This window comes from Platalea leucorodia (genome assembly GCF_965183815.1).
Source record: "Platalea leucorodia genome assembly, chromosome: 2".
Classification (NCBI taxonomy): domain Eukaryota; kingdom Metazoa; phylum Chordata; class Aves; order Pelecaniformes; family Threskiornithidae; genus Platalea; species Platalea leucorodia.
This window is the reverse complement of record NC_138824.1, coordinates 55,847,769-55,875,464: the sequence shown is the minus strand read 5'-3', so window position 1 is coordinate 55,875,464 and position 27,696 is coordinate 55,847,769. Positions and strand designations below refer to the sequence as shown.

The following is a 27,696-nucleotide window of genomic DNA, read 5'->3' as shown; positions in this document are numbered from 1 at the left end:
CAGTATGGGACTTGACCAGGTTACAGGAATTTGCACCCCTGGCTGGAAACTGTTCTTACTACTGGGCCAATCCTTCCTTTCCAAGTTTTGTAGGCTTGCCACCTTTCCTCTTTTGGTTAATTAGAAAAAAAATTATTTTGATCTAATGTAATTCACAAATTCTAACATAATATATGAAACTGATAAACAGTAACCTCAGCACAAATCTTAGCGGATTAGACCCTAAAATCGGTTGTAGGCAATAGAGATTCCTCTTAGGCTATTATCAGCTCTGACAGGATTTGGATCGGGGTAGAATATTTTATTTTAAAATTAGTGTCTCCTGTCAAATAGAAGGTAAAGGATCTTTTATCAAGGATCTCTGTAAAGTTTAGAAACTTGCGCCAGATGTCCAACGAAGGCTTGCAAGCAGTTACATACAACAACCCAGCAGATGTTACCTTTTTTTTAAGGCTTCTAACTGCTCTAAGGCCTGTATTTTGGCAAATGCAGAAGTTACATAGTGTGTTAAAACAGTAGATGAATTATATGGAAACTGTGGCCCTGATAGCACTGTTACAGCCGAACAGTTGTGGAGTTTTAAAAATCCACCTGTCCTGCAATGGATTTTGCATTTGATGGGAAACACATTGCAAAGTGACACTGAAAACACCACCACCTTGCCCAGAACTAAAACCCAAAATATCTGGTACCCCAGCTTTTGTATGGTGGAACCCATGTTCTGTCGCAGACGTGGCAGCACTAGAATAATATGGGTAGTTGCATGAAGTACGCAGATTATGCTATATCTATTTGACATTCCCACACTCCTTAGAAGCCTCCTGCCTCCCGAACAGGTCCGTGGAAAAGGCAGACCTTTCTGATTCCCCGCTTCCAAAAAACAAAGAAACAACACAAAAACCTTCCCGTGAAAACCGTGTCCTTTTACATTCGAAGTAAGCAAAGCATGAAACAAAAAGTCCTTCTGACAGTCCATCCTTCAGCTGCTGACCATGACAGCACCAGCGTGCGAGTGGGCTCCTGTGCGCTCCCCCTCCCCTGCAGAAGCCCAGGGAGGTCGGTGCGGCTCCAGGTATGTGCTGGGGCTCAGGCTGGGCTGGCAGGCTGGGCAGCGAGGGTGGGAGGAAGGCAGAGCAGAGAGCAGAAGACTTGCATTGGCCACACAACTGAACCTCAGTGTATTCCCATTTCCAGCATCTCCCTTATTTTACTTTCCATGCTTTTTTTGTCAAGTTTAATGAGATAGTTACACCTGGCTACAAGAGTTCATCTCATTGAGGAGTTGTTACTTTGTTGGAAAGCAGCCTCACAAAACACATTTTTGTCAGCTCTAATATCAAGGTAAGATTCATAAACACTATTTTTCTCCATGTTCTTTCATAAATTGTGCAAGAAAAGAAAAGGGAATACAGCGTTTCTGGGATGTTAGCTGTTCTTGCAGGTGGTGTTTTGGAGGATTATCTTTGAAACTTTCTTTCCTGCCCTGTAATTTACACGGCTGCTGCTGGTAATGACTGTAAGAAATATAAGCAGCACTAATGGGTATGGATCACTGTTCTCCTAGACTGTAAAAAAAAGGAGCGTGGGGAATGATGACCCTGTAAGACAGATCAATGCAGCTGCAGATTGGTTCTTATGCTATACAGGTTATTTTCCTTAAATGGCATCATGCCTCACACATTCTGCTGAAGGCTATCCATATCCATTCAAGTTCACGACAGCTATTCTTAGACGTTGTTTCATTTTTAACACCATTACCAAGACTACTACTGCACTTTTTTTAATGAGAAGATACCGTCTCTTTTATCAGGTTCAGATCTATTTAGCTTAAATTAAAATTATTTGCTATGATTTTCCTATAGTTACTCAAATGATTACTGAGAAAATGTCACTGAGCAGCTACTTGTCTCCTCATTAACATTCACGACAAAACCTTCCAGTAGGGCTGGTTTCAGCTGCTGATGGAGCAATACTTAAAAGAAATTGGCTTGTCTGTGAAACAGCTGCTCAGCAATGCCACTATGCAAGGGAATTGGTGATAATAAGATGATACTATTACAGCTACACTGGGAGCATAATATATTTTAAGCTTCTTTGAGGTATGCAGTGGGGGTCCAAAAATTGGAGCACAATTGCTTGTCTATTGCTAGGAACAAGAAACAGCTCATCATTACATGTCTGCTTTGGATTAGTCCTACCCAAAACCTTGAGGAAAAAGAAAAATCCGTATCTGCTGGAACTCTTCACTTCCTGTGTGCTTCCTCTCTGCTGGAAGGCTTTTTTGTTCCTTTTCCTAGTTTTTGGAAGGGTTTGTGAGTCCCATTGCTAGAAGAGATACTGCATTCTTTGCTAGAACATTGAGCAAAGGAATTCTTCTCATTTCAAGGCTTGCTTTCTGAGGCAAGATTCTCAAGAGAATATTCCCTGGATCCTCATGCACCCATTAGTGAAATTGCCGATACTGATTTTTTTGAAATGACCATCCAGTATGGCAATGCAATGGCAAATATACAGATGTGGGCAATACAGATGTAAACATCTGCACATAAGGCTTAGCCAAGAAACAACTGGCAGCTGGTATTATGTTGTGTAGTAACTCATGCTAATTCATACCGATTGTCTAGAATATGGAAACCAAGTGAAAAATACTATTGTCAGACCGTTGGTTCCGAGACATCTTCGAACCTCACATACTATGAGGAATAAAACACTTAATAAAAAATGAATCTAGAAGAATGGAGCAGTTAAAACTTGCAACACAGTGACAGTCACTTAGAAATGTGGAGGACAGATGAATAAGAAATGAGTAAGGTTGTGCAGGCCTTCGGCTGGGGCTGCACGGCTAGAAGGCGCGTCCCCTGGGTGGTGGATAGGGGATCCCTCTCTGGAGGGTGCACCGGATAAAATTGAAGAAGGTGCCGCGAACCAACGCAGCCTAAGGGAAGGCCACCCTGACAGAAAAACCACTGGCCCTCCAAGTCATGGGGGTTGGGCAGGAGGCCAACTACCTCCTCCCAGAAAAAAAAAAAAAAAAAAAGTTGCAGAAACGACGAGCATCAACTTTCAAAAAAAACAGGGATGGAGAAAATCAATAACGAAGTGAGGAGGAGGAGATGGAACTGGATCAGTCATGTCTTGAGGAAAAACCCGACAGAAGACTGCGCTGTGGCCCTTGGGTGGACTCCAGAGGGAAGAAGAAAGCGGGGTCGCCCAAAAACGACCTGGCGTCGGATGGTGGAGGTTGAGAGGAATGGTGCAGGCTGGAACTCTTGGGAAGCGGCACGGCACGCAGCCGCAGACCGATCGAAGTGGAAGAATGATGTTCGCGCCTTGTGTGCCTCCTGGCACTGAGAGAATTCAGATTCAGAAGGTTGTGCAGGGCTTTAGGATGCAAGAACTGATTGCCAGGTAAAAGAAAGAAATAATTTCTTCTGATCATAGCTGTTCCAAAACAGTTAGTAGTTGCGAAAGTTCTCTGTTACAAATTTCATATTTAGCTTCTTGTGCTTACAGTTTTTACAGAAATTAGTTCTTGTAGATTTGGAACATACTGCACTTCAGGTAAAATTAAATATAAAACTGACATAGAAATTGTATAGGAACATTGCCCACAGGCTGAGGGAGGTGAACCTTCCACTCAGCTCAGCACTGGTAAGGCCTCATTTGGAGTGCAAGGTCCAGGTCTGGGCTCCCCAGTACAAGAGAGAAGTGGACATACCCATGCAAGTCCAGCAAAGGGCAGTAAGATGATGAAGGGACTGGACCATCTCTCCTATGAGCAGAGCCTCAGAGAGCTGAGACTGTTCAGCCTGGAGAAGAGAAGGCTCCGGAGGATCTCATCAATGTGTGTAAATGTCTGGTGGGGGGACTAAAGAAGACGGAGCCAGGCTCTTCACAACAGAGCCCAGTGACAGGACAAGAAGCAATGGGCACAAATTAAAAAACAGAAAATTCCATCTAAACACAAGAAAACTTTTTTTACTGTGAGGATGGTCAAACACTGGTACAAGTTGGCCAAAGAGGCTGTGGAGTCTCCATCCATGGAGATATTCAAAACCTGGCTGCGCGTGATCCTGAGCAACCTGCGGTAGCTGACCCACCTTTGAGCAGGGGGTGTTGACTAGGCCATCGCCAGGTGCCTTCACATCTCAGCCATGCTCTGATTCTGCGATTCTGCGTAAGAACGTGTGTCTGACCAGAGGTTAAAGAGACTATGTTTAAATTACAGCAGACTGAGTTTCCTTGTAGATTAGATCATGAACAGGAATTTGAGACAAAATCCTGAGAAGGAAAACAGACCTCAAATCACCTCTCAAAATGGAAATCAGAAAATCATTCCATCTATGCTTAAATGTATGGATGTGGGACAGAAAGCAAATAAGATAAGAAAGGCAAGGCATATGAAGGTCAGATCACAATTCAACAAAGAGTTCACATATCCCTAGAAAGTCTTATGCTGCAAAGATTAGCATTACCCTAACACATGCCTGGTACAGCAGAAAAAAAATTGCAAAAATCTACAAGACCTTCCACATCCCTTTCAAGAGTTTGTAAAATGACATAAATGTCTGCATGAACAAAGAGGCTGGCAGCAACACTAGTTTAAATTAACTCTTCATGGGAGCAATGCTAATATACTCTCTGCCTCACCTTTACTTAAATGTTCATATATTCTGTTATTGCTTAGATATGCTGCTCTTGATAAACACAAGTCTTGTACACAACTTCCATAAAATCGTCACAGTTGGCTTGTTATTTTTGGTGTCCTAGCATCAAATGGCAGAATCATGAATCAGCACTCCCTTGTGCAACCAAAGTACCAAATTAAAACAAAAAGAAGATGATTCTTGAAGAGTTAAAACATTGACATTATCTAATAATCCAATATTTGCTTTACACCAAAAAGCGACATCCTATTTTAAACTGAAACAAATCTAGCTGGTTTTATACTGAAAGGCAGCCTATTAGGTGAATATATTTTTCCATTAATGTATTTGCCCTTCTAGAAAGACTAAGCAGTTTTTCCATATAAGTGAACAACTTTTGAATAGTTTTAGAATAGCGTTAAAATACTGAAAGTATACACAAAGTACAATTGGTCTTTGCTAAGACTTCACATGGCAAATCCCCTTTAAAACATCAATGATAATCCAGAAGAAACCACTTTGTCTTTTAATCCAACTTCCTGCAGAGCGGATCCATAAGAATCCCAGAACGCAATATTTACAACAGGTCAGTAACTTTCAGCTATATACCTTACTGTCAGTATTAAGATCCAGAATTTCAGGTTACTGAAAAAGCCATAATGTGCTTAAGTTCATTGCAATATGAAAATGCCTCAAGTTGCCAAAGATTTAGTAAGGTACTATCTGAGCTCTGTGGTAAATCAGCCCAGCGTTTTCAGTAAACGGCACTGCTCACTGAACGCCAGCGATCATCTCGGTTTCCTTCTAGAAAAAGAGAAAAGCCCTGTACGTGCCATAGGTTGTTTGAAACGTCTGTTCTGCTTGCATACTCATCTTGGAATACTGCAAACAACTTCTGGGTTTTTTTTTTTTTAGGTCCTTTGAAGCCAAGTAAAATTTTGAAAATCCACTATACAAAAAGTTCCAATTTCACATTAAAAAGGGAAGCAATCACAATGCAGAGCGCTGCACAGTCATCCACACTGCAGTCCTTCCAAGGACTAAGGACACTTTCTAAATTATATTAGCATCTGATCTGCTGCTGGGGACTTTTCTCCAGCTCATCCTCGTATTATCCATTTCCCATTCCATCCTTTTATAATTCATCTTCCCTTCCATGTCATATTGAGAGAATCAATATTAGGAAAAAAAAAAAAAAATCTTTAATTGGATAAAGAGAATGATACAGAATTACCCTAAGGAGTTAAGAGACTTCTTCACTTTTTTCTGAATGCGACCTCAGAGTTTCGAAGTAAGCTTCAAGTTTCAAGGATAACCTTGCTACCATTCTTCTACATGTGTGCATATGCCCCGTTACCTGGGGTTAGCCAGCTTTACTGCACCTATTTACAGGTTTTCTACCTACAGGAAAAGACACAGCTCTGCAATCCTCTTTGCAATGCCAATTTACACCTCGTAGTGCCAGACCTTTTCTGACTAACACATATTCAGGAATGCTCAGGGGGACACGTTCAACACAAATACAGATTTCATATTTAGATAAAGCCATGACTGAATATTCTGAAGGTCTTTTACTCTTTGCTCATCTGCAGTTTATGAGAAAAGCTCAATACAGTGTGACTTGTAAGTATGGACACAACCATAAAAACTGCTTAATGTTCACTATTAAAGACACGCATTTAGCAAATTCTGACACCGAACTCTTCATCTTACAAAGATCTTAAAAAGCCTGAGGACCAGAAGAGATTGGAGTACTGATTAGAAACAAATAAAAACGCCAAACTGTCCTTGTCAATTCTTTCTAGGTATAAAGGATGTGTTCAATACTGTTCAAGTGGATTGCATGACAATCCCTCTCAAATGCAACTGAGGCCTTAGTGTTTGGAAGCCCGAAGCCCTCTAAGAGACTCTGTACATCACATGGAAATCATGCAGGAAAGAACTACAGCCTTAAGGCGACAAAAGGCAGGCTACAAAAAACCCTGCCTTGCAATAACAAAAATCATGGGAGATCCACAGTTCATCTTGCAAAAGTGAACATAATTGCAAACCTAAATTTTGCATTTGAAACTAGCAGACAAAAATTATAAACCTCTCTATGCATATCTAATCTCTTTTTTCAACATTAGCCAAGCCTGTAGGCGCTTAACAGTCCGATTCTTGATGTCATTGTAATTAAAGGCAATACTCACAAGGCTGATAAGCATACCAGCTGTAAGTTAACCCTTATCTTTAGCCAAACTGACAACTGCAAATGTGATATCTAATTGTAAAGAAAAGAACATTGGAATTTATTATGGATAATTGATTTTTAAATCCCATAACCTTGAAAATAAGCAAATTATATCCAGCCTACCGTCAAACTTCTTGTGCCGAGATACAAAAGTGGTGCGTACAAAGTGACTTGTCTCCTCCACCAAGTTTTCAAACTCCAGTTTGCTCTGTTGGCTTAACTTGTCTTCCATTTCTGAGGTGCAACATGTATATTCCTGAGGGCATATTCTCAAATGTTCCCCTGGAATCACAAGAAAAAAGGAATTAGAAATATTTGAATACAGATAGAAATGTGTCAGAACCAAATATACATGATGTCTCTTCAGTTAAAGGAAAGTGGACTACCCAAAGAACTCTTTAAGGCTTATCTACTTGACAGGGAACACTTTGAATCTGTATCAACAGCTTTGCCATAGTTGGGCATTCCTCACACAGGTGGGGAGACACATTTTGCAGAGTCATTTTCATACTTCAAAATGTAGAACTGTCTCACGCCAAAAGTGATTCCTCATGCTGAAGAAGCCTTCCTCATAAACAGACATATTCTTAGAAATTCAAAGGCAATTGCTTGCTTTCTGCTTGTATTCAAAATGCCTGGAGAAATACCTAGTGAGATGACCTGTTACAAGTCATTGGAGCTGTGAAAACCTGAAAAACAGAAATTATGTATTTCTGTAGATAGGTCCCACTTGCCCAAATGCACCAAGGCATTCTCCCCTTGTACCCTTCCTTCGCTTCTGCTTGACTAAGTGTATTTTAATGACTGTGTTTGGGTGCCACATGTTTTCTTGGGCAGCATTTCTTGTCAGACTGAGCAAGTGCTCTGCTGAATAGGAGAAAGCAATGAAGAGTTTAATTAATGCTTATGTTATACAGAAAATGCTACGTAAAAGGTAATGAAAGCCTCTTATTTAATTCAATAGATTTATCTCTTGAAGCACTGTGCCAGTTCTTCTGACAATATTGCTTTCTTCGGTACAATTTGCAAGTGGAAGCCAATTCTTTAGCTCATGAAATTAAAATGGTCTGTTATTACATGAAATGTGAATTTCCAATTGACACTGTACTATGGGTGTCAGAAACATTTAGTTCAGTTTGTACAAAGGCAGGAAACTCTACCATTCCCTCTTGAGAAATAAAAAGAATGATCTGCCTCTATGATTAAAGTTACTTGTAAGGCAATGAAAACATTTAGCTTTCTGTACACCGAATCCTGATTAAAAATCCCTCTGCAAATCCCTTAAAGGTGCAAATAAAATGATATACAAAGCCCAAGGGTTAAATAAATACTGGGGACCTGATTCTCATTTATATTGAGGCTCCTTTCTACCACTGCTGAGCTGTAAAGAAGATTTAAATGCAACTTATACCTACTTTAAGGCTACTTTTCACCATTCTTCTATTATGTAGTGAGGAGAATCAGGCCCTAAGGTTTATGCTTCCCAGGGGTATAATACATTTAGCTGCTGCATCATTTTGAAAACAGCATCAAAAAGAAGTTTGCACATGCTTAGAATAAACATTGTCTTGAGTCTGCCCTCACCTTATTCCAATTTTTATTTCAGTTTTTGAATGAAGTCTTTTAATTTGAAATTTAGTCATTCCTCAATCCTGAACCATCGCCCTGTCTTAGTTTGTTTTTTCTGCAAGAGTTCATAATATATGAACTGTAATGCCATGAGATTTCTTTTAGCAGTCTCAAGACTTTTTAAAAGCTCACAGATATACATCTTCAGGAAGGATCATTTCATTATTACCAGTTACTGTTCGGCAGTACTACCTACAAGTCCCAGCCATGTCCAAAGGCACCATGATATAAAACATCGTATAAACCTGGGAAAAGAGATACCCCATGACCATCAAAATATTTTAAGGATTGTTTCCCATGTCTACTACACCCTCCCAACACAATAAATTAATTCCTCTCCATTCTCCAAATCACGCATCTAAGCCATAAACTACACATACAGGGACTGGTGAGCCAGCTGCTGTCAAACATAAATGATAGTGGCAAAATAATGGTTGCCTTACCCTCTGCATCACTGTCACATTAAACTGAGACTATTCAACAGGTAACATGTGACTGTGGAGGTACCATAATACGACACCATAAGAATTATTTTAGTAACAGTAATGTTCTGATTTTTTATTAGATGTCAGAAAGACAAGGAAAGCTGAAATATCGTGTCATTAGAAGCAGCGCTGTGTGCTTGATTAAATAAAAAAATATACCCTATCCATAACATCTGTAAACCCCTTCCTCGATAAACCCAGGGGTTTTTGGTCATTGGAAAGCACCGTGTAGACCTACTATCCCAGTTCCAGCCACAGTGGTAGTTTATGCTTTCTGTAATGATAATGTCCTCTAGTGCTGTTGCAGTCAAAAATTTTTATAAAATTCAGTTTTATTACCTCTGTTCATTTCAAGTTTTTTTTCTCTTCTGTCTGGTTCTGTTTTTCAGAATTGCCAGATTATCAGTTGAACTAATGCTAACCAGCAAAGCACTGTGCTTAGTGAGTAACAGCCACGGGTCTAGATTTTTAAGACATTATGTTATGCTAAGTATTTTAACAAACTAAAGCATACTGAACTCAGTATAGCAGTCTTTTTTTATTCATTTTTCCCACGCTTATTTATTTATGGTCTTACTTTCTCTTTACTACAAAAATGACTTCCCACCTTGGCTGCTACAGACTCATTCGAATTCCTGCTGCACTTATTTCTTATACACATATTTTCATTAAGTTTCTTCTTTTTAATTCACTGGATCATCATTGATTCATGAGGCTCTTGACTGCTGAAATACGAAACTCACACTCACAACTTCTACACCACCTCATTGCTTTCCTCTCCTGACGGTGTATCTTCCTAAATCATCTATACTAACCACCCGCCTTCATCACAAAAACTTTTGCTAAACTGTAATCAGCTTTTTTAAAACAACATTTCTAGTTCTTCTCTCCTCCTCTGCCATATACTGAATGCATCTTGGTAGAAAGAAATAATAATGTAAATATTGTGTTACTCTTCATATTCTGCTTCAAGATTTTTTTTGCTCCTCCTGTTTTCTGCACTGGAGGGTCAGGTCAGATTATAGGTAAAGCAAAAGCATTTTCCATTGCTCAGTGCCAATGGAGTGTTTGTAGCCCTAAGAGGTTCACGAATACTTTGCAAAGATGAAGTCTTTAGAAATTATGGCTCATAAGCCCTAGCATGTTTGCACTGACCATGCAGTCTCCAAAGGCTCACAACTTGGACAAAACCTTGGTCCCTTTCCTGGGAATGGTGAATGGAAACTCTCTCACAAACAGTCATTTCTGTATGCTTCATCTTAGTTTCCTTTTTTAAAGCAGCAATTACCATTTTGTGTTTGTTCTTATTAAACCTCCAACTCCTGTTAGAATCGCCAGGTCATTAGTTCATTCCTTGGACAAAAAAAGCGGAGACTTCTTTTTTTTTTTTTTTTAATTAAGGGGTGTGTACTTTATTTTGGATTTTTTTGCCCCCTTTTTTTTTGTGCAAATCTGTGATATAACAGACTGCTTGGATTGGAAATAACTCTGCAGGCTATATTTGATTGTGCTGCTTCTATTTCCCTGAACAGGATCATTTACCATTTGCATTTTGTAATATATTGTTCTATTACTCCAAAAGGAGTTTAATCACTGATTTGTGTATTTGCACACCTTAAGTATTTTGCAGGCTGAAAATGTGCTCACAGCTAATGTACCAATTCTTGCCCTGGGAAACTCCATATGGTCTACGTTCTTATGCTAATTTTAGCAAAGATTTCTATGGCACAAGTGGCATTGGATAGAAAGGTCTAGTTTTTCCTTGTTGCAAATGGTGTCTCCCCAGGCAAGTCTGACAGAATGTAGTTACGCTGCACCAGCATTTTGCCAGACTAAACAAGTATTAACTCAGCAGTTCCCAGCAACCTACCACAACTCTTGTAACCACTGTTTCCAGGTGAAGACGCTGACCTACATATCTCTCCTCATGTGGCTTATGTTATATAAATCAAATCAACTGCCTACTAGAAATTCAGCTACCAGTATTCAGTTTCAGTTTTATTAGAGCTGTAATCTCACACCTGCCTTCACATGATCCAAACTGGCAAGTTTTGCAGTTGAATTTGGCAATTCTGCTAGCACATTGCTTTGAAGTGTGATAAAACAATTTATAAAGCACTTGTTTTATATTCAGATATATTGCAGTTTGGTGTCCCCATAACATACTACAAACCTCACAAGAGTCTTTAAAAAATTGCAACTTACAACTCTCAAGCTGAATAAAGGCTTCCACTGTGTATCAAAATGCCAGAACTGATCTGAGTGTGGTAACTACTTGCAGAAGATATACAATCTGAAGGAGCAGTAGACCCTATGGAATATAACATTACCCTTAACAATTTCACTGCCAGATTTCCTGAACACCTGATGGTTACATTATTAGAACTGGAAGCATGATCACAGAAAATATGTTACATCAGCCAGAATTTTTTATGGCTCATGTTGCAAGTTTAACAATTTCAGAAACAATTCTTTCTGAGGCAGTCAGTATTTTATAGTTTCATCCTAATTGTAAGTTAAAAAAAAAGTGGTATTGTTCTGTTAAAATAAAATATTATTTTAAATTATTTTCCAAATATGATGAATAGAGTTAAACCAAAAACCTCACTCAGATTTATCGCTTGCCCACTGTTTTGAGATTTGGATCTTCTTCTGTATTTGTGATGATGTTTCTGAACACCTGCTTTTTGAAGTTTTCAATTTAAGTGCTCTACTGGTGAAATCAGGAGCGTGGAAGAACTCTTCATGATCACATTATTAATTTCCTATTATAGAAAACCATTGTCCTCCAATACACTTATACCCCTCTGTCACTCATATGCAAAGAGAAAACAGTGCTGTAGAAGAATTTGACTCACAATCATCTTTAACTTAAAAAAAACCAAAACAAACAGCAGTATCGTGTTTTCTGTATTGACTTATTTAGCAGTTAAAACTAAATTAGAAACATGAGTTTCATCACTTCAGCCAATATTCAAATAATGAAAATTAAAATATCATTTTGTTGGACAAAACCTGTTCCCTAACCAAAGCATCCTAAGGCTCCTTCTGACTTTGTAATTATCTTCTCTGTGGGGTATAACAGCCCTGCAAGCAGCCTCTGTAAAATTGCACCTGACATTCAAGTCGCAGAATTTAACTTTCCTACTCAAACTAAAAGCAAACAGATTACAGTTTAAATTAATTCCATTGTAATACTGGCCTGACAAGTGATGACAGAAGCAATATTTGCACAGAAAACAACAGCTGAAGGAAGGGAGGGAAAGCTGTCTGTAACATACGTTATCATGTCGTCAGACACAGCTCTCCTAATTTTAATCAACGCAATATTGAACTTGAAAAACTTGTATGTCCAGTGGACTCCAATAAACCTGTGCAACTACCCCATGAAAGAAAATTACTCATTTGTTTGCCTTGGACCCAAATCATCTTTGCTCAGATTCCTTTTGTTCCTTGAGTGCTTTGAGGTCAATTAAAAAATGAATGCCTTCCAAACAGACTGATAATTAGTTAACAGTCTCTTCATTACGGGTCCCACAGGGAACATTCATTTACAAGAAGCCCTGACCCTGTTGTCCTTGGGAAGCCCTCAGTAATAAGTTACAGAAGCGGAGGCCAAGGCAAACCTGTTCAGACTATGACTATACAGATGCTAAAGAAAGAGCTGAAGTCCCCAGAGTCTTCCTAACTAAACTACTAGAAGCAGTACCACTACTCCAACACTCAGGTTCATTTTATTTTCCAAGCATACACAGTCAGACAATTGGTTTTTGATAGCGCAGTTTGTGAGAAGAATCTTTAGTTACCTCTTGGGGTGTGTATTACTGGCGTTGTGCTCAGTGCCTTGTGGAAGGCAAACGGCAAGGCTGTGATTCAGCACTGTATACTTTCATCATCTCGCTGGCTACATGGCTGCAATTTTCTGATTTCAGAGCATTTTTCCACCTGGGAACGGCAGCCAACTTCCCCGCCCCCCAACTGATTTTTGCTGTTTATTATGTCCCTTACTATAATAGCAGAAATATCTTATATAGCATTATCGTGAGAAGTAGAATACAAGCAGCACATTGCTTTACCATGACCATAAAACAGTGCAAACAGGTTTCCTATTTCAGCTGCTCTCAGAACAATTTTATTAAGATAACAGGATGAGATTGTACACATTCATGCATTTATAAAGATTTTAATCAACATTCGTCACATAAAACTGAAATCCAAAGATGCGATTGCTGCACATGATATGTCAGAGACAGATTTACACCACTTAGTTCATGTACCCACAGAAATATAATCACAGTAGGACAGAGTGGAGTTCGTTACCTGAGGCTAACTGGGTATGCTGTACTGCCAAAACAAGTCCTTAAGATAGTTACACCATTACTAATATACATGCAGCAAAAGTTAAAGCTGCACGAGCTACAGTCATGCCATTTAATTGCACTGTCAAGCGTATCTTAAAGCCCTGCAGATCCTTTGCTGATCACTGTATTGTCATGTATTAAATCCATGTTTCTAAAACACTAAACTTTGCAACAACTGTTTAGAAGTCCTTAATCACAGTGCTCTTCCCTTATTCATATGGCTGCAGTCAGCCCAAGGAAACCTTTTCATGCTACCATTACGCAGCTGAATCTACCCTCCCGCCTTCTGGTTGATAATGACACACTTTCCTGCAACGCCCGTCACAGAAACAGTTCACAAAGACAACCACCATATAGGTCGTGTTGGTCTTAAGTCAGAGGCCGTAACGGGTATGCCAGCGGTAAGATTTTGGTGCTTCTGCTGTAAGCTCTTTATTGAGATACTCTTCACCCCAATCTTTTTCCTAGTCGCTTAAGGAAAAGAGGGTACAAAAAGGGAGGCTACACTTCAGAGTCCTGTTATCGTACTGGCTCAAGGTCTACCCAAGAAATTTCAGGGCCAGATTTCTGTTTGGAACCAACCACAATCAAGAACAAACTGCCCCTACCAGCTCCTAAGTATTAACCTTACTGTGACACAAGTCGTAAGGCAAAAAGCAAAGCACTTTCTCCAAGTTTCTGTGGCTTTGACTTTATGGGAGACAAAAAACCCTTCCCTTTTTTTCCCCGAGAAGCGTGCTAAGAATATGGCCCTAAGTAAAATGGACAGAGAAATCACTCAATGCAAAAGAGTCCAAAACATGGAAAAAATACTGTCCAGTTACCCCCATGCAGGAGTTCCACGGTCTGTGAACCAAGTTTGGTGCAAGTTTGTGCATCCCTGGCTCTGTTTTACAGATCCAACTGCTGTTGCAGTGTGAGAAAGTCCATATAGAAGCTAAGCAAGGCACTGGAAGCAAAACCACGGACAGGACTGTGGGAGTTAAAGGATTCAAGAGGAAAACTACTGACATGGGAACGTATAAAACCCCATGGGAAAAAAGTGATGAACTGGAGGTTGGCAACCCAGCAACAAGGAAGATCAGCCCATTCCCACCCTGACTGATGACCACCAGAGAATTATCAGGTGTTTTACCATTGATGGCAATCATACTGTTGCTTACCCTCATAGCTCATTAGTCCTAGTTATCTATCATGTGCAGTAACCAGAAAATGATTGCTTTGTACTCTTGTACATGTTCTGCAGTTGTACATATTCTGCAATGACTCAGAGAGAGTCGACTCCTAGGGGTTAGCGGAAAAACTTCCCCAGCTGCTCCTCCTGATGGGCCAAGTGGGAGAAGACACCATAGCAGGGAGGTGCCTTTTTTCTGGAAGTTGCTCGTTGCCAGTGGCGCCTCCTTCAGGTGAGGGGGCCTCAGAACTACAGAAATAAGCATTTAGTTCTTTCCTAAAGGTGCACAAGGGAATGTTCTGTGACTTCCCACAGTAAATCTTATGCAGTTTAGGAACTCGGACCTTTTTCTGCCCACTCCTACCAAAATTCACACTGCTGAAATGACTCTCCTTCAGTGATAAGGGACACAAGCTGACACAGGAGGAAGATGTATGGGTACAGATTTCCAACAAGATTGTGCCAATGGAAAGTTCTCTTATGCAAGACTTTTTCTGTTGACTTTCTTTGGCTATTTTTAGACTGTTTTGATTCACTTATGTGACAAATACAGCTTCACTGAACTGAAAAAACTCATGCATTAAAGTATGAATAAAAATATTCTGAATTACAAGGCTTCTAACTATCAATATAAATCTAAAGCTTCTCTGTGGATATTGTCAACTATAACATGAGACTAGACATTCTATTATTAACACTTTTGATGAATAAGCAGGAAATTCTGAAACATTTTCAATAAATGATATTTCCTCAGGAATCTCAGGATTCAGCAATGCAGACTGACATTCTTGAAATCCTTTGTTCATTGCTGCTATCAGATTCCCAGTTTCAATATCCAGCTGTCAGGTCTCTAAAAGCCTGGGCTGGGGTGTCCAGGTGCTCCCATCCTTCAGGCAAGCTGGACTCACAGGCACCCCTCTGAAGAGGGAGGCAGCTGGTGTGTGTGCCTAGAAGCCTGGAGGTGTTTGGACTGAAGGCGGTTCAGACAACAGTGCTGTCACTCTTCAGCAGAAGTTGGGAAGTCTTGAAGGCTTCCTCAGCCGAGACTATGTGATTTCTTTCCTGTTACAGTCCCAAGGCTTTCTCAGAGCTTGTCAGTTTTGAAAACCTTTGAGGTTTCCATGTTTTATATGACAGGAGATAGCTTCTGGTTCAGGTCAAGTTGTCAGGTTTCTGTACCCTTCCCCATGCATCCAAAGACTATAGCTACACCCCTGGATAAAAAGGGGCCAGCAATTGATCCATGTGCTTTCTTAGGGCAAATTCCCTCTGTACGCAATGAATCTGCGAGCAAAGTAGTTGAACCAGTGAAAAACAGCCAGAGGAGGACCTCACAATTTTGGGTCCAGTGCTTGAACTCATTCCTTAGCCCTTTTTCAAAGATCCTGACAGGCAGGATTATTGATCTGCTGGAGGGTAGGAAGGCCCTACAGAGGGACCTGGACAGGCTGGATCAATGAGCCGAGGCCAGCTGTATGAGGTTCAACAAGGCCAAGTGCTGGGTCCTGCACTTGGGTCACAACAACCCCATGCAACGCTACAGGCTTGGGGAGGAGTGGCTGGAGAGCTGCCTTGAGGAAAAGGACCTGGGGGTGTTGGTTGACAGCTGCCTGAACATGAGCCAGCATGTGCTCAGGTGGCCAAGAGGGCCAATGGCATCCTGGCTTGTATCAGGAACAGTGTGGCCAGCAGGACCAGGGAGGTGATCCTTCCCCTCTATTCAGCACTGGTGAGGCCGCACCTCGAGTCCTGTGTTCAGTTTTGGGCCCCTCACTACAAGAAGGACATGGAGGTGCTGAAGCGTGTCCAAAGAAGGGCAACGAAGCTGGTGAAGGGTCTGGAGCACAAGTCCTATGAGGAGCGGCTGAGGGAACTGGGGTTGTTTAGTCTGGAGAAGAGGAGGCTGAGGGGAGACCTCATTGGTCTTTACAACTCCCTGAAAGGAGGCTGTAGCCAGGTGGGGGTCGGTCTCTTCTCCCAAGTAGCACGTGACAGGGTGAGAGGGAACAGCCTCAAGTTGTGCCAGGGGAGGTTTAAATGGGATATTAGGAAAAATTTCTTCTCTGAAAGGGTTATCAAGCATTGGAACAGGCTGCCCAGGGAAGCAGTTGAGTCTCCATCCCTGAAGGTATTTAAAAGACAGGTAGACGTGGCACTTAGGGACACAGCTCAGTGGTGGACTTGGTAGTGTTAGGTTAACAGTTGGGCTTGATGATCTTGAAGGTCTTTTCCAATCTAAATGATTCTATGATTCTAACAATTAATTAGAGTAGGGTACTTCAGAGGTCAAAGGATTCTGGTTTCAGAGAGCCTAGCAGAGTAGGCATGACGTTGTCCTTGACTTTAAGAGGTCTCCTGGCTTGAAGGAGGATACAGCGCAGGTGTGCCCTGCACTGCTGATGCTGCACGCTTGGGAACATAGGCAGCCCCGCAGTCTAACAGAAAAACCTGCTTACAATATCATGATATTTCTTTAAGTCAATATTTTCTAACAGAACACTGTTTGCTCTGAAAACTTTTAGCTCACTCTAATTAACAGAAATTATGCTTCCATAATATCAGCCAGCCACAGTAATCACTGCCAAAAGGAAGATGAAAGCTTTTTAGAGAAGAGGATAGTAGCTTAGCCGCAACAATTGCAGATTTCCACTATTCCCGTTAGTGCCTGAGATCTGAATCTATTGTTAGTCCTACACAGTGGGTTTTTTTGTTTGTGTGGGTTTTCTCCTTTTTTTTTTTTTTTTTTGTATTGGATTTAGACACAAAAAAGACTGAACAAGTTTTTTCTCTCTTTTTATTACTGCGTTTTGTCAATGCCCTCTATGGCCTGTGGTACTTGGCAAGGGTCAGGGTCTTCAAAATCAATAACTGAATGTAACGGAGTTTCTTGCCCTTCAAGTGTTTTAATGTTAAAGGTTTGACCTTTATGATTAAAGATCAGTTTGAAAGGAAAACCCTATGTCTTAAGTCTTTATGTAACCGTATTTTTGTATGGACATTTTTGACCGCAAAAATAAAAGGTTTCTGTGCACTTTTGTAGACTTAATCAAAGCATTCAAAAGCATTCAAAGCATTCAAAGCATTCAAACATAGAAGGATACAGTAATCAGCTAGACAGGTTCTATCAGTCCTTTAGAGAATTACTGTTACCTTCTCAATATGCCTTTTTGGCATGCTTGTCCAGTACAATCACAGCTTTTGACTGGCTGCTTACAGCAGTCACCTCTGGTTAACTTGCGGTTACCTTGCAGCCCAGACTTTTGGAAAAAAAAAACCTGAAACAACAAGCAACCTTTTTTTTTACTTATTTATTGAAAGAACATCATATCCTGAGTCTGATAGGCACTGTATTTTCCTTGAAGAAGCTTGGTAATTCTTCTTCATTATGGCTAAACAGGCTATTTCCTATAAGAAGACAAGGCACTCTTTAGTCAGATTTACTCTGTGCACTTCAGCTGACGTAATATGGACAGGTATCATCCAAAGAGAGTACTTGTCTCATGGGGGAAAGTCTCTGCAGATCTATAGCAGATGGAGCCGGGAAGAAAGTAGGCAAAGACTATCACAGTTGTTTGTGCTTATTCTCTTTAGTGTAAGGAAGACTCTAAGGCATCTGTCTAAATTCAGAGCCCCTTGAATACATTTCTCTCTTGGTTCCTTCTCTCAGAAACTACTTAGAATAAGGCATTCCCTGGCCTCTGCTGCCTGGATGGAACCACAGTAAGATGCATCACAGTAATGACAAGTAAAAATGTAAAGAAATCTCTGGGCATGTCTGTACAAACTTCAAATTACTTTCCCCACCTTACCCCAAAAACCTGTAAAAAACCAGCAACTGTAAAACTCAGAAAAAATTGCAAGTCTGCACTGCAGATGCAGCTATAATGCTTCCAGGTCTTGTTATTATCTCTGAAGGTCTAAATCTAAGGATTGATTTCTCCTTCCCTGTGGAAGTGCCTATCACCTTCCCTGGGTGCCTCAGGTTAGACAGTGTGAATTTGCCTTGCTTTCCTGCCCTCCCTCCCCTCTCCTACTGCAAGACTGTCCTCGGAGGGAGCCCTGGGGCCCTCACTACCATGGGGGCGCTGTGCAGTGTGCTGCTGTCCCTGTCCCAAAGCAGACGTGCTTTCTGAGCTAAAGCAATGATCATTTACACCCATAGCAGGGAATGACTAAGGTTACCTATAGAAATATCTGCAAACAGCAAGAATAAATCTGTAAAATAAGAGCTAGGTCAACATACACGTAATTCCAATATGAATCATGTATATTTAGGAAAGAGTAGTATTTTGGGATTTTTTTTTTCCCTAGATGAATTATATAGTTCAACTCTGGGCCCAACAGCAGCAGTAGTAAATATATTACAGTACTTTCCGGTGCTGTGTTGGACTAATGCGTGCCTCAAGTCTTTTGCCTGGAATACATTTCTTTTGTTACCTTGGCAAAAAACTTGAAAAGAGGAAAAAACAGTACTAAGCAATGCCTCTGAAGTTCTTCTTTAAATACGAGTTACTAGTAATTGCTAAATTCTAGTAATGATATTTTCAGTCAACATTATTGACTTGTACTGTCATTAAAATTATTTTTCATAGAAAATGTCCTAATAAAACTCACATTATGCTTTTCCTTACCACTGTCTTCATTGACTATTAAAAGGAGGTCATATATATTTTATTTTCCTTGTCTATCACAAATACAGTTATAAAAGATGACTGACAAGCTTCAGTTAAGGAATACATCTAGTAAACTATATGTGTGAACAACTTTAAATTGTCTTTTCCAGTCTTTCCAGACTATCTGTCTCCTTGGCAAGTAAAGGTAATGTCTGTAATTACTGGGGGGGGGGGGGGGGGGGGGGAGGGGGGGGGGTGTTGATAAAAAAAAGAAAAAAAGCCTAAATTATCTGGTATACTGTGTAAAGCATCTAAAGGAAGGTCTCCACTGACTGTCACAGGACCGGCCCTTCTATTCCTGTATGACTTTAAGTTACTGCACAACTGTGTCACATTTCTTGAATGTCAGCCTGTGTAGTCTCTCCTTCCCGGTTTGATTTATGGGCAATAAGGAGATACCAGGAGATGGAACTTTGCTCTTGGGTGGTGATTTGAACCATCAGTCTGGAAATAGTATGTACAAATGATGAACATTTGCACAAAACTACATGTTAATTAAATGCACGGCATGAAAAAAATATACTTTCTCCTTGTGAAACTGTTGAAAGCCATTCTCGGAAAAATTGGTGTGAAGTTTGACTGCTTCTGTGACGAAAACTACCAAGATTGGTCTTCTTATAGTGGGTTTACGAGATAAGGCAACAAATTGTGTTCTGTAAAAGCTAAGACTCAGTCATCAATAAAACAAGTCAGAATGGTTTATTAAAAAGACATATACAAAATATACACGCCCACCAGTAAATAACCTCTTCACTGAGTCGGCGTTTTTCTAAATTACAGATTAGGGATTCATGAGCCTAATAAATAAAATATACTACTGGTTAATAGCTTTCACAGCATTTTATGGCTTTGAAAGAGATTTATAGGTTTATAATGAGGAACATTATAGTGCAGGTGCTATTAGCTTCACTAAAAGCTATGCGTAAAAAAAGAAAAAAAGCAAATCCTGTACATCTTCCATTAAATAGAAAATACAAAAGCATTTTGTTAAAGTTTTTCCTCGTGTACATTTTTCTAAAGAAAAAAGTCTGTCTTTTGAGGTGACTTCTGAGCAGCGTAATTAGTTTGGTGGAGTTCACAAATTGCTTAATGAGTACTGCGTTCTCTGAAACTTTATGGCTATTTTCTACATCCATTCAGCACAACAGTTTTGAGCACTTGTTGCAGATGTTTCCAACCGTTTTCTGCCAAATGCAAATTCACTTCTTGAGCGATTGAATTATCAATTCCAATTTTAGCTGATAGTACTGTTAAAAGATTAATGTCCTAAAGGGAGAACCAGATTACTGCTTGTGTTCTTGTTCTTTTAACATCACTTAAGGAATACTCTCAATCTCCTTCCACTTGGACAGCATGCTTTTTAAAAACAGCATAGCATGGTTCAGTAGGTTTAGCCTTCTTACAATATGGTTACAAACGAAGTATCTAAAGCTAAAATTGTGTCTTAATGGAGTTATCATCCAAAATTAATACTGCACAGTCTCATGACAAAGTTCTAAAACTTTACATAAAAACTATTAAAAACAAGCCATAAAACAGCCATCCAGGCTACTCCTTGTTGTCATTTAATAATTCACTATTATCTGACAACTCGTAAAGTAACTACCTCAGGTTAACATTACTTCCTAAAATATGAAAAGCTACCCACAACATTCAAAGTAAACTTCTGGAATGATGATGATGATAATTCTGCAATAATTTCTGTGCCTGAAAGTTCCACTAAGCTCTATGAAATGACTTACACACCTGAAGTTTCTCATCCATAAATACTGACAGAAATAAAATTCAGCTGCACAAGCTGCTGGAGTACATAACTTTTATTGATTTCTGGGTTTAAAATTTATAATTGAATTATTATTGATCATTTATTGATTATTGAATTATTGATTTCCCTTTTTTATAGCACTCTAAAATATAGGAAGCTCCAGGGATGATCATGAGCTCCATGCAAGAATTCGAGACTCTGTTCTCCTTAGGTTTGGCCAAACAGGATCTAAAATGAATCAAACCTGCAGGCTTTTAGGTAAAGCTTTATTTGGGATACAATTAACTAGCATGATTCATGTATCACATTATCAAAGTCCTTGCTTCATCGTTTCCTTATTATAACCTATAAATGTGTCACACTTAAATGACTACTTATACATAATCTGGTGATAAATTCAGCTGAGACAATCTTAATGTACTAATAGCTAAGATATCTAAGAAAACATCAGATTAAGCACCTGCACTGTCCTCTTCTTTCAAGTGATACTTAAGACAAGCTTCTGGTGCAAGAAACTGGAAATACGATGCAATAAAGAGTTTAAGTTCCTATAATAATTTGAAAGTATTATTACTATTATTATTAACATAAAATTCTGTTAAACAGTTTAAAAAATTGGTAATCATATAATAATAAGACTCAGGCACATGTGCTAGTGCTAGAATCTTGTAAGGTCCCAGAATAATAATTCTAAGTTGATCTGCAGTTTACTATAGCTATGAAGGTGAAATAAGTAATGCAAAAAGAGATTCAAAGCTTTAGCCAAACTGTCTCCTTCAGGAATGAATTCTAGAGTAAAGATATGAACTGAGCTTCCTGCATTTTTAAAGGCAGATACTGCATACTTCACGTCAAGCTGCAGAACCTGCGAGTACAGACACAGCAAGCAGTGATTTAATGCTAATTTGATGCATCATTCAGAGTCAAGACACCATCTAAGACTCGTTTGACAAGACACATTCAAAGTACAAAATGATCAAACTGAAATTGTGTCAGTTATTTTACGAGCAAATCAGATTTCTGAATGTTGCAGAATTTCCTTTACAAGGGGCTGTATCATCAGAACAGATTAATTAGATGAAAGGTGGAACCAAGACAGTAAGCAACGTCCAGACTGGTGAAAGTGTGATTGATCAAAGAAATACCATGGAATCACATCGTGTCTGAGTAACTACATCTTACTTTATTAAATGCTCCCATAGCATTGCATGATCATTTCTGCACTTTAATTCTGCTTCTCAGAACTGAACAAAGTTCACCTATTTCATTTCACAGAGTCAAGCTAATATCATCTTCAGTTTTGATCTGCCTAAGGTCCCCTTTTCCAAGTTTGAATGAACCCACAAACCTCAAAAAGAAAATTCAGTCAAGCTTGTGATATATTCCTTACTTACCCACTTACTCAATGCACAAGTTTGCACAACTATAAGGCTCAACTACGACCCAGGATCAGACCACAACCCTTAGATAGTCTCAGTTTGATTTTAGATAGTGTAATTAAATTGTCAAACAAAGGCTTAATGCTTATGAAATATGAGAAGGGGGACTGAAAGAAAGGGAAACAAAAAGAGAGAGACAGACAAAGAATATTAAAAATTGAGGGTATAAATAATGTAACATTTGTCCAGAAAGAACCATGTCATTGCTATTTTAATTTTCATAAGCTTTCAGCTAAAGTAGAATATAAAAGCAAATCACAATACTTCTTTAGACAGAACAAAACCTCACATTATTTCAGATACTTTGAACTGAATAAATGCACCAATAACGCCACCTGAATAAATGCACCAATAATGCTACAGCATTACCCCATTATGGGACCAGAGGAGAACCAAGGTTGAGGAATATGAAGTGTGGGATCAGGTGGGCAGCTCTTGCTCCAGAAGAAGTACAGTAATGTGGGTATGAGCTTGACTATGCCACATGCTTTGGGGCTACAAATCAGCCCCTTGTCTTAGCAGTTTTCTGGTTAAGCCAGGCTTGCCAGTAGAAGACATGTCCAGGTCTTCTACATCTTCTTAATTCAGACATGGTTCTTAAGAAAGCAAGATCCAATGTCAGACTGAGTGGTTAAGATCTAGAGGAAGCTTTACAGTTGCTCATCTCCAGGAAGCAGTAGTCGTCCTTCCTGAGGGTCCGCTCTGCAACACTCACGCTGCGCTTGGTAGTTCTGTTCTGCTTTCAAGGTTTTGCCCCATGTTGTATAGCTTTGCTGTGAATGCAATACCTTGATATTTTTTCACAGAACCCTTGTTTCTACAGTAACTTTGAGGAGGTTATGTTGATTAGCATATTTTTTCAAGCCAAAACCCATCCAAAAGAGGATAACCACAAGGAGCTCGTGTAACTGCGTATGGGTGACAAATCAAGCATATGGAGTGTGAAAAAGAAGAGTGAAGTCATTGAAGAAGAGCTAGCAGATAACTCTTCAAACGAAGTTTAGCCTTTTTTTGAAACACTGAAAAGTAAAAAATGTTGTGCTATTTTTCTAGATGTAATCTGTAGCACTCCAGACTTCTGGAATTCGTTTAAACAATTTCATTCAGATCTTTTCACTTTACTGACTGATGTTTCTGCCTTAAAGTTGCACTTGTAATTACATTGCTATTTGTCAGTGTACCACAATAACACATTCAACTTTAGACATACGATACATATAAGGTCTTCATATGTATAGCCTTCCTTATTCATATGGTCCTACATACATACATCTTCACTCTTCAGAACCGACTATTCGGTCTCACTGAAATCTACTACATGGGCTAGGTTCAAGGACAATCAGTCTTCTAAAATTATAAATTATGTAAGGGCAGCAGGCTGAAACTTTAAAAATATGAATTAAAGCTCAGTTTTAGACAGAGACTTGGGAAAAAAAAAAAAAAAAACACCACACCAGGCAACTCAGCTGTTTAACTAAAGCTAAGGCAACTGGGGCTTCGCAAAAGCTGTGGGTAAAAACACTGCAGTGCATCTCACAGTATTTTAAAATAATATGCTTAAATACTGCTGCAAGCTAAAAATGTTTTTCCATGACCATAATTTTATGCCTCTAAGAAATTAAAATGAAGACAAGAGTTTTCATTGTCAAACCATGGTCAGGATAGTGTCTTATCAAGATGCAAAGACCTACACGCTTGGTGTATTATGTTGTTGTAGATGCCTTCAGGGGACAAATTTACCTAGGATGCTTCACGCACAAAATAAATAAGATGCTTTTCAGTTTCATCATGGATTGATGAGAGAAAATAAAAAGCTATTTTTATTCTCAGTACGCTGATTCTTTCACTGAGTAATATTTAATGCAAACAGAAAGAAAAGAGAGTTTTCTAGTCTGTATCTTCAGTTCAATTCTGTAGAACAGACTGCAGATAGGATGATTGACATGACTCACCAGACTGAAAATCTTACCAGTTTTTCTCTTACCAGTTTTCAAGACCTATAACTCTATGAAACCTCTTCTAGTCAAATGTTTTCCATATGCATTTTGCTGCTTATGACACTTTAGAAAAGCTGCCTTTCTGACTCTTAGTGCTCTGTTTTCCTTTTTCTTTCAGAAAACAGCCAGCAGTTTGTATATTCATTTGGGATCAGCCTTTAATTCAGTCTAAGTAATACATTTAAATAATAGGAAGATCTGACCATTTTCAATTCTTTTTCAACTTTTTTACATCTGACTAAAATGAGCTATTAAAGTGATAGTCTATTGGGTTCACCTGTTACATCTCTTATAAATATTCAGAAACTTGTTTTGATATTGAAAATTACTTTATGGTTTTTGTGTTATCTCACTGTCCTTGGGAAAAAAAAACAAAACAGCACGTAGTACTTGGAAAGAAGTTTTCACATATTATCTACATAAAGTATTGTACTTACTACGCAGTAGAAGATCTGTATGATTTCAATCTGTTGGACAAATAATCCTCAGAAGTGCACAGACAAAAGATTAGTTATTTTGCTGCAATCAGAGTCTTAAACTATAAATTTACATCTGTGAGGACTTACATCTCTGCAGAGCAAAGTGCAAAGATTCATATCAAAGCATTTATGGCAAGGACAGAAATGCAAAAAGTACAGGCTAATACTGGTCCAAACTTAATTTAAAAAAAAAATTTAGAAAGCGTAAGGCATTTCCAGTTCACAGTGTATAAAATGAGTATTTAAATGATTTTTTTTTTGTAAAATGATTTTTTTTTGTAAATTTGTAGAAAATTTTTTTTTTGTAAAATAAAAAAGAAAGATACATAATTTTTCAATATAACTTCCTTCAGGTACTTAAATGCATTACAATAAAGTTTATTTACTGCATATTTACTGCAAATTCCTTTATTGGCAGGAGGAGTTACATGAACAAGCAGGAAGGAAGGAAAAAAAAGTCCCTAAATGTACTCAAATTTAAATTTAAAAGTGCAAAACATGCTATCAACAAGGAACCTAATGGGGGACTATTCATTCTACTTCATTTAAAATATGTTTAAAAAAAAAAAATTACTCCCAGCTTGAATATACACCACTTTAGAGGGCTATGAATTCATTTCACTATGATTTGGGAGCCTATGCGATCTGGGTCATGCTCAGGTACAATTTTCCACTATGAACACTCTCAACATACACTCAAACAGATGCAACTTCTCCTAGTGACAAGACAAGCAAGAACATCTCCTGAAGCACAACTGCAGGAATACTTTTGGGACCCCCCTACAGTTTAGGAAGTTCCCAAAGCGTCCTTGATGTTCCCAAATCCTCCTGGTTTGGGAATCCTGCTAGATCACCAGCTACTGTCTAACTACAAAATTCTGTCTCAGTGACTATGGAGAAAAGATACATTTGTTTTGCCATTTTGACAACCAGTTTTGTAACAAATCTTACAGTTAGGCAACATTTTCCTTTTCATTTGTTTCTCCCTGTAAATTAAATATGTTAAACTTGATCTAAAGCTTAGCAGAAAAGTAGAGACTTGCAGTTAAGAGTTTCACAGAAATAAGAAAATTTACTTTCTGAGATGCTGCTCTTTTTCAGAAATTAGGTGATTGTTCATGTATTTATATTGGCATTGTAAGAATACAGCATTACAAATGTCAAAATTTAATGTGAGTAAATTTACACTACAAATGAGAAGAACTGGCAGCTGGGAGAAACCTACATATGCTCTTCTTTCAGTTCATAAGTGTTTATGTGCAAACCTGGATATTCTCAGAAGAACAGAAAGTTCTATCAGTGATAAACTGTTGACATTTCCTAGGCACAGTGGTGCATAGCTGGCTCATCATCTAAGAGTACAGAAAGAAACAGTGAAGGCCAAATATCTATTTATTCAGTAAATGATAAAAAAGAAAAGAAACACCACCATAAGGCAAATACATTTGTGGCAATAAATAGCACTGTATTGACATGTTTGTATTTTGGTCCTGAAGGATGTACTCACTGTTTTGACAATATAGGATAAATTGTATAAATGAAAATGCTGAAAGGAAATTAAGACACATGGGAAAAATGCAAAAAAATCATTACTCCGAAAGAAATAATTTTAAGCAGATGCCAGTTACTGTGCACTAATCCAATGGAAATGTAAACAAATCCTCTTGAGCCTTGTGTGAAACTATATTTAGATGTTCATAAAAAATGAGAGAATAATATTTTGCCTTCACTCAATACTACCTAAATATATAAATAGACCAGTATTTCCTTATATAAAAGACTTCCTTATGCTAGATCAGTGCAGAGCAGTCCGTACTCAGTACTTGATTGAAAATTAAATGTTCTTACCTACAAATTTGTCCTCTCCTAACTTAAGTCAATGGAATTCTGGTGTAATAGATTAGGCCTTTGATTTGACTGTTGATGATGGAGCGGCATAGCCACACTTTCTGCAAAATGCTGGAGGAACTCATTTTTTTGATTCAATGTTTTGAAAATTTATGACTAATTGTACAACTGACTTCTGAATATTTAGAAGATTTGTCATCAAAAAGCCTGTGAAATATCAAGGTTACTGCAGCAATATTTTAAAATTAAAACCCATAAACACATTCTGAAACTACTTTTATATAGCTACCAGTTAACTTCTAAAACCTCCTTCTCCTCTGCCTGCAAAAAACTAAAATACCATCCATGTTAGCCAAAGGTTCATGTAACAGTGTTGTTCCTGTTTATTGATTACTAGTTACAAAAAAATAATGAAATGCAATATATGATAAAGGAGTTTAAAAAAAAAAAAGATTGTGAGATTTAAGAGCCGGGGGGGGGGGGGGGAAGTACTCCTAAATGTGTCTGTGTCAAATAAAAGGTAAAATTAGTTCTTCACTGAGTGAGGAAAAAAAGTACTTTGGAGAACATAACAAACTGGGATTTTACATCTTTTACTACATATGTCGTCAAGTGGCACCGGTTAGTACCTTGGGGAATAAAATATTTCTCTTATCCCAGAAAGAGTCTCTGGGAAGCTGTATATTTAATACTGTCCTCACAATACGATATTTCCTCTCCATGAAGCATGCATCTACACTGTCTTTAAAAAGTTAATCAAGGAAAAAAAGTGTCTTTTTATGCAGCATAAATATAGAAAGCACATTTTTACGTCTATCAGGTTTGTGCTTTGATTCTTCAGGTAACAGAGAATGTTCTACATGCTTAGGAATTGAACCCTGTATTTCACATTTGCCCAATTTTGTATTGTAAATAGAAGTCGCCAGTAAACAGTGCCATTAGTTTCATATGGGGGCATTAGAACAAA

General features: G+C 38.7%; 1 protein-coding gene across 1 annotated transcript in view; it reads right to left on the bottom strand.

Annotated features, from left to right (window-relative positions):
* The window catches only part of GPC6 (glypican 6), a gene marked incomplete at both ends in the record, with an annotated part of 769,154 nt that overhangs the window by 521,147 nt on the left and 220,311 nt on the right, over window positions 1-27,696 (bottom strand). The window contains one exon of the mRNA XM_082304914.1: window positions 7,003-7,161. Within this exon, the coding sequence (XP_082161040.1) occupies window positions 7,003-7,161 (159 nt within the window). The remainder of the gene's footprint in view (window positions 1-7,002; window positions 7,162-27,696) is intronic.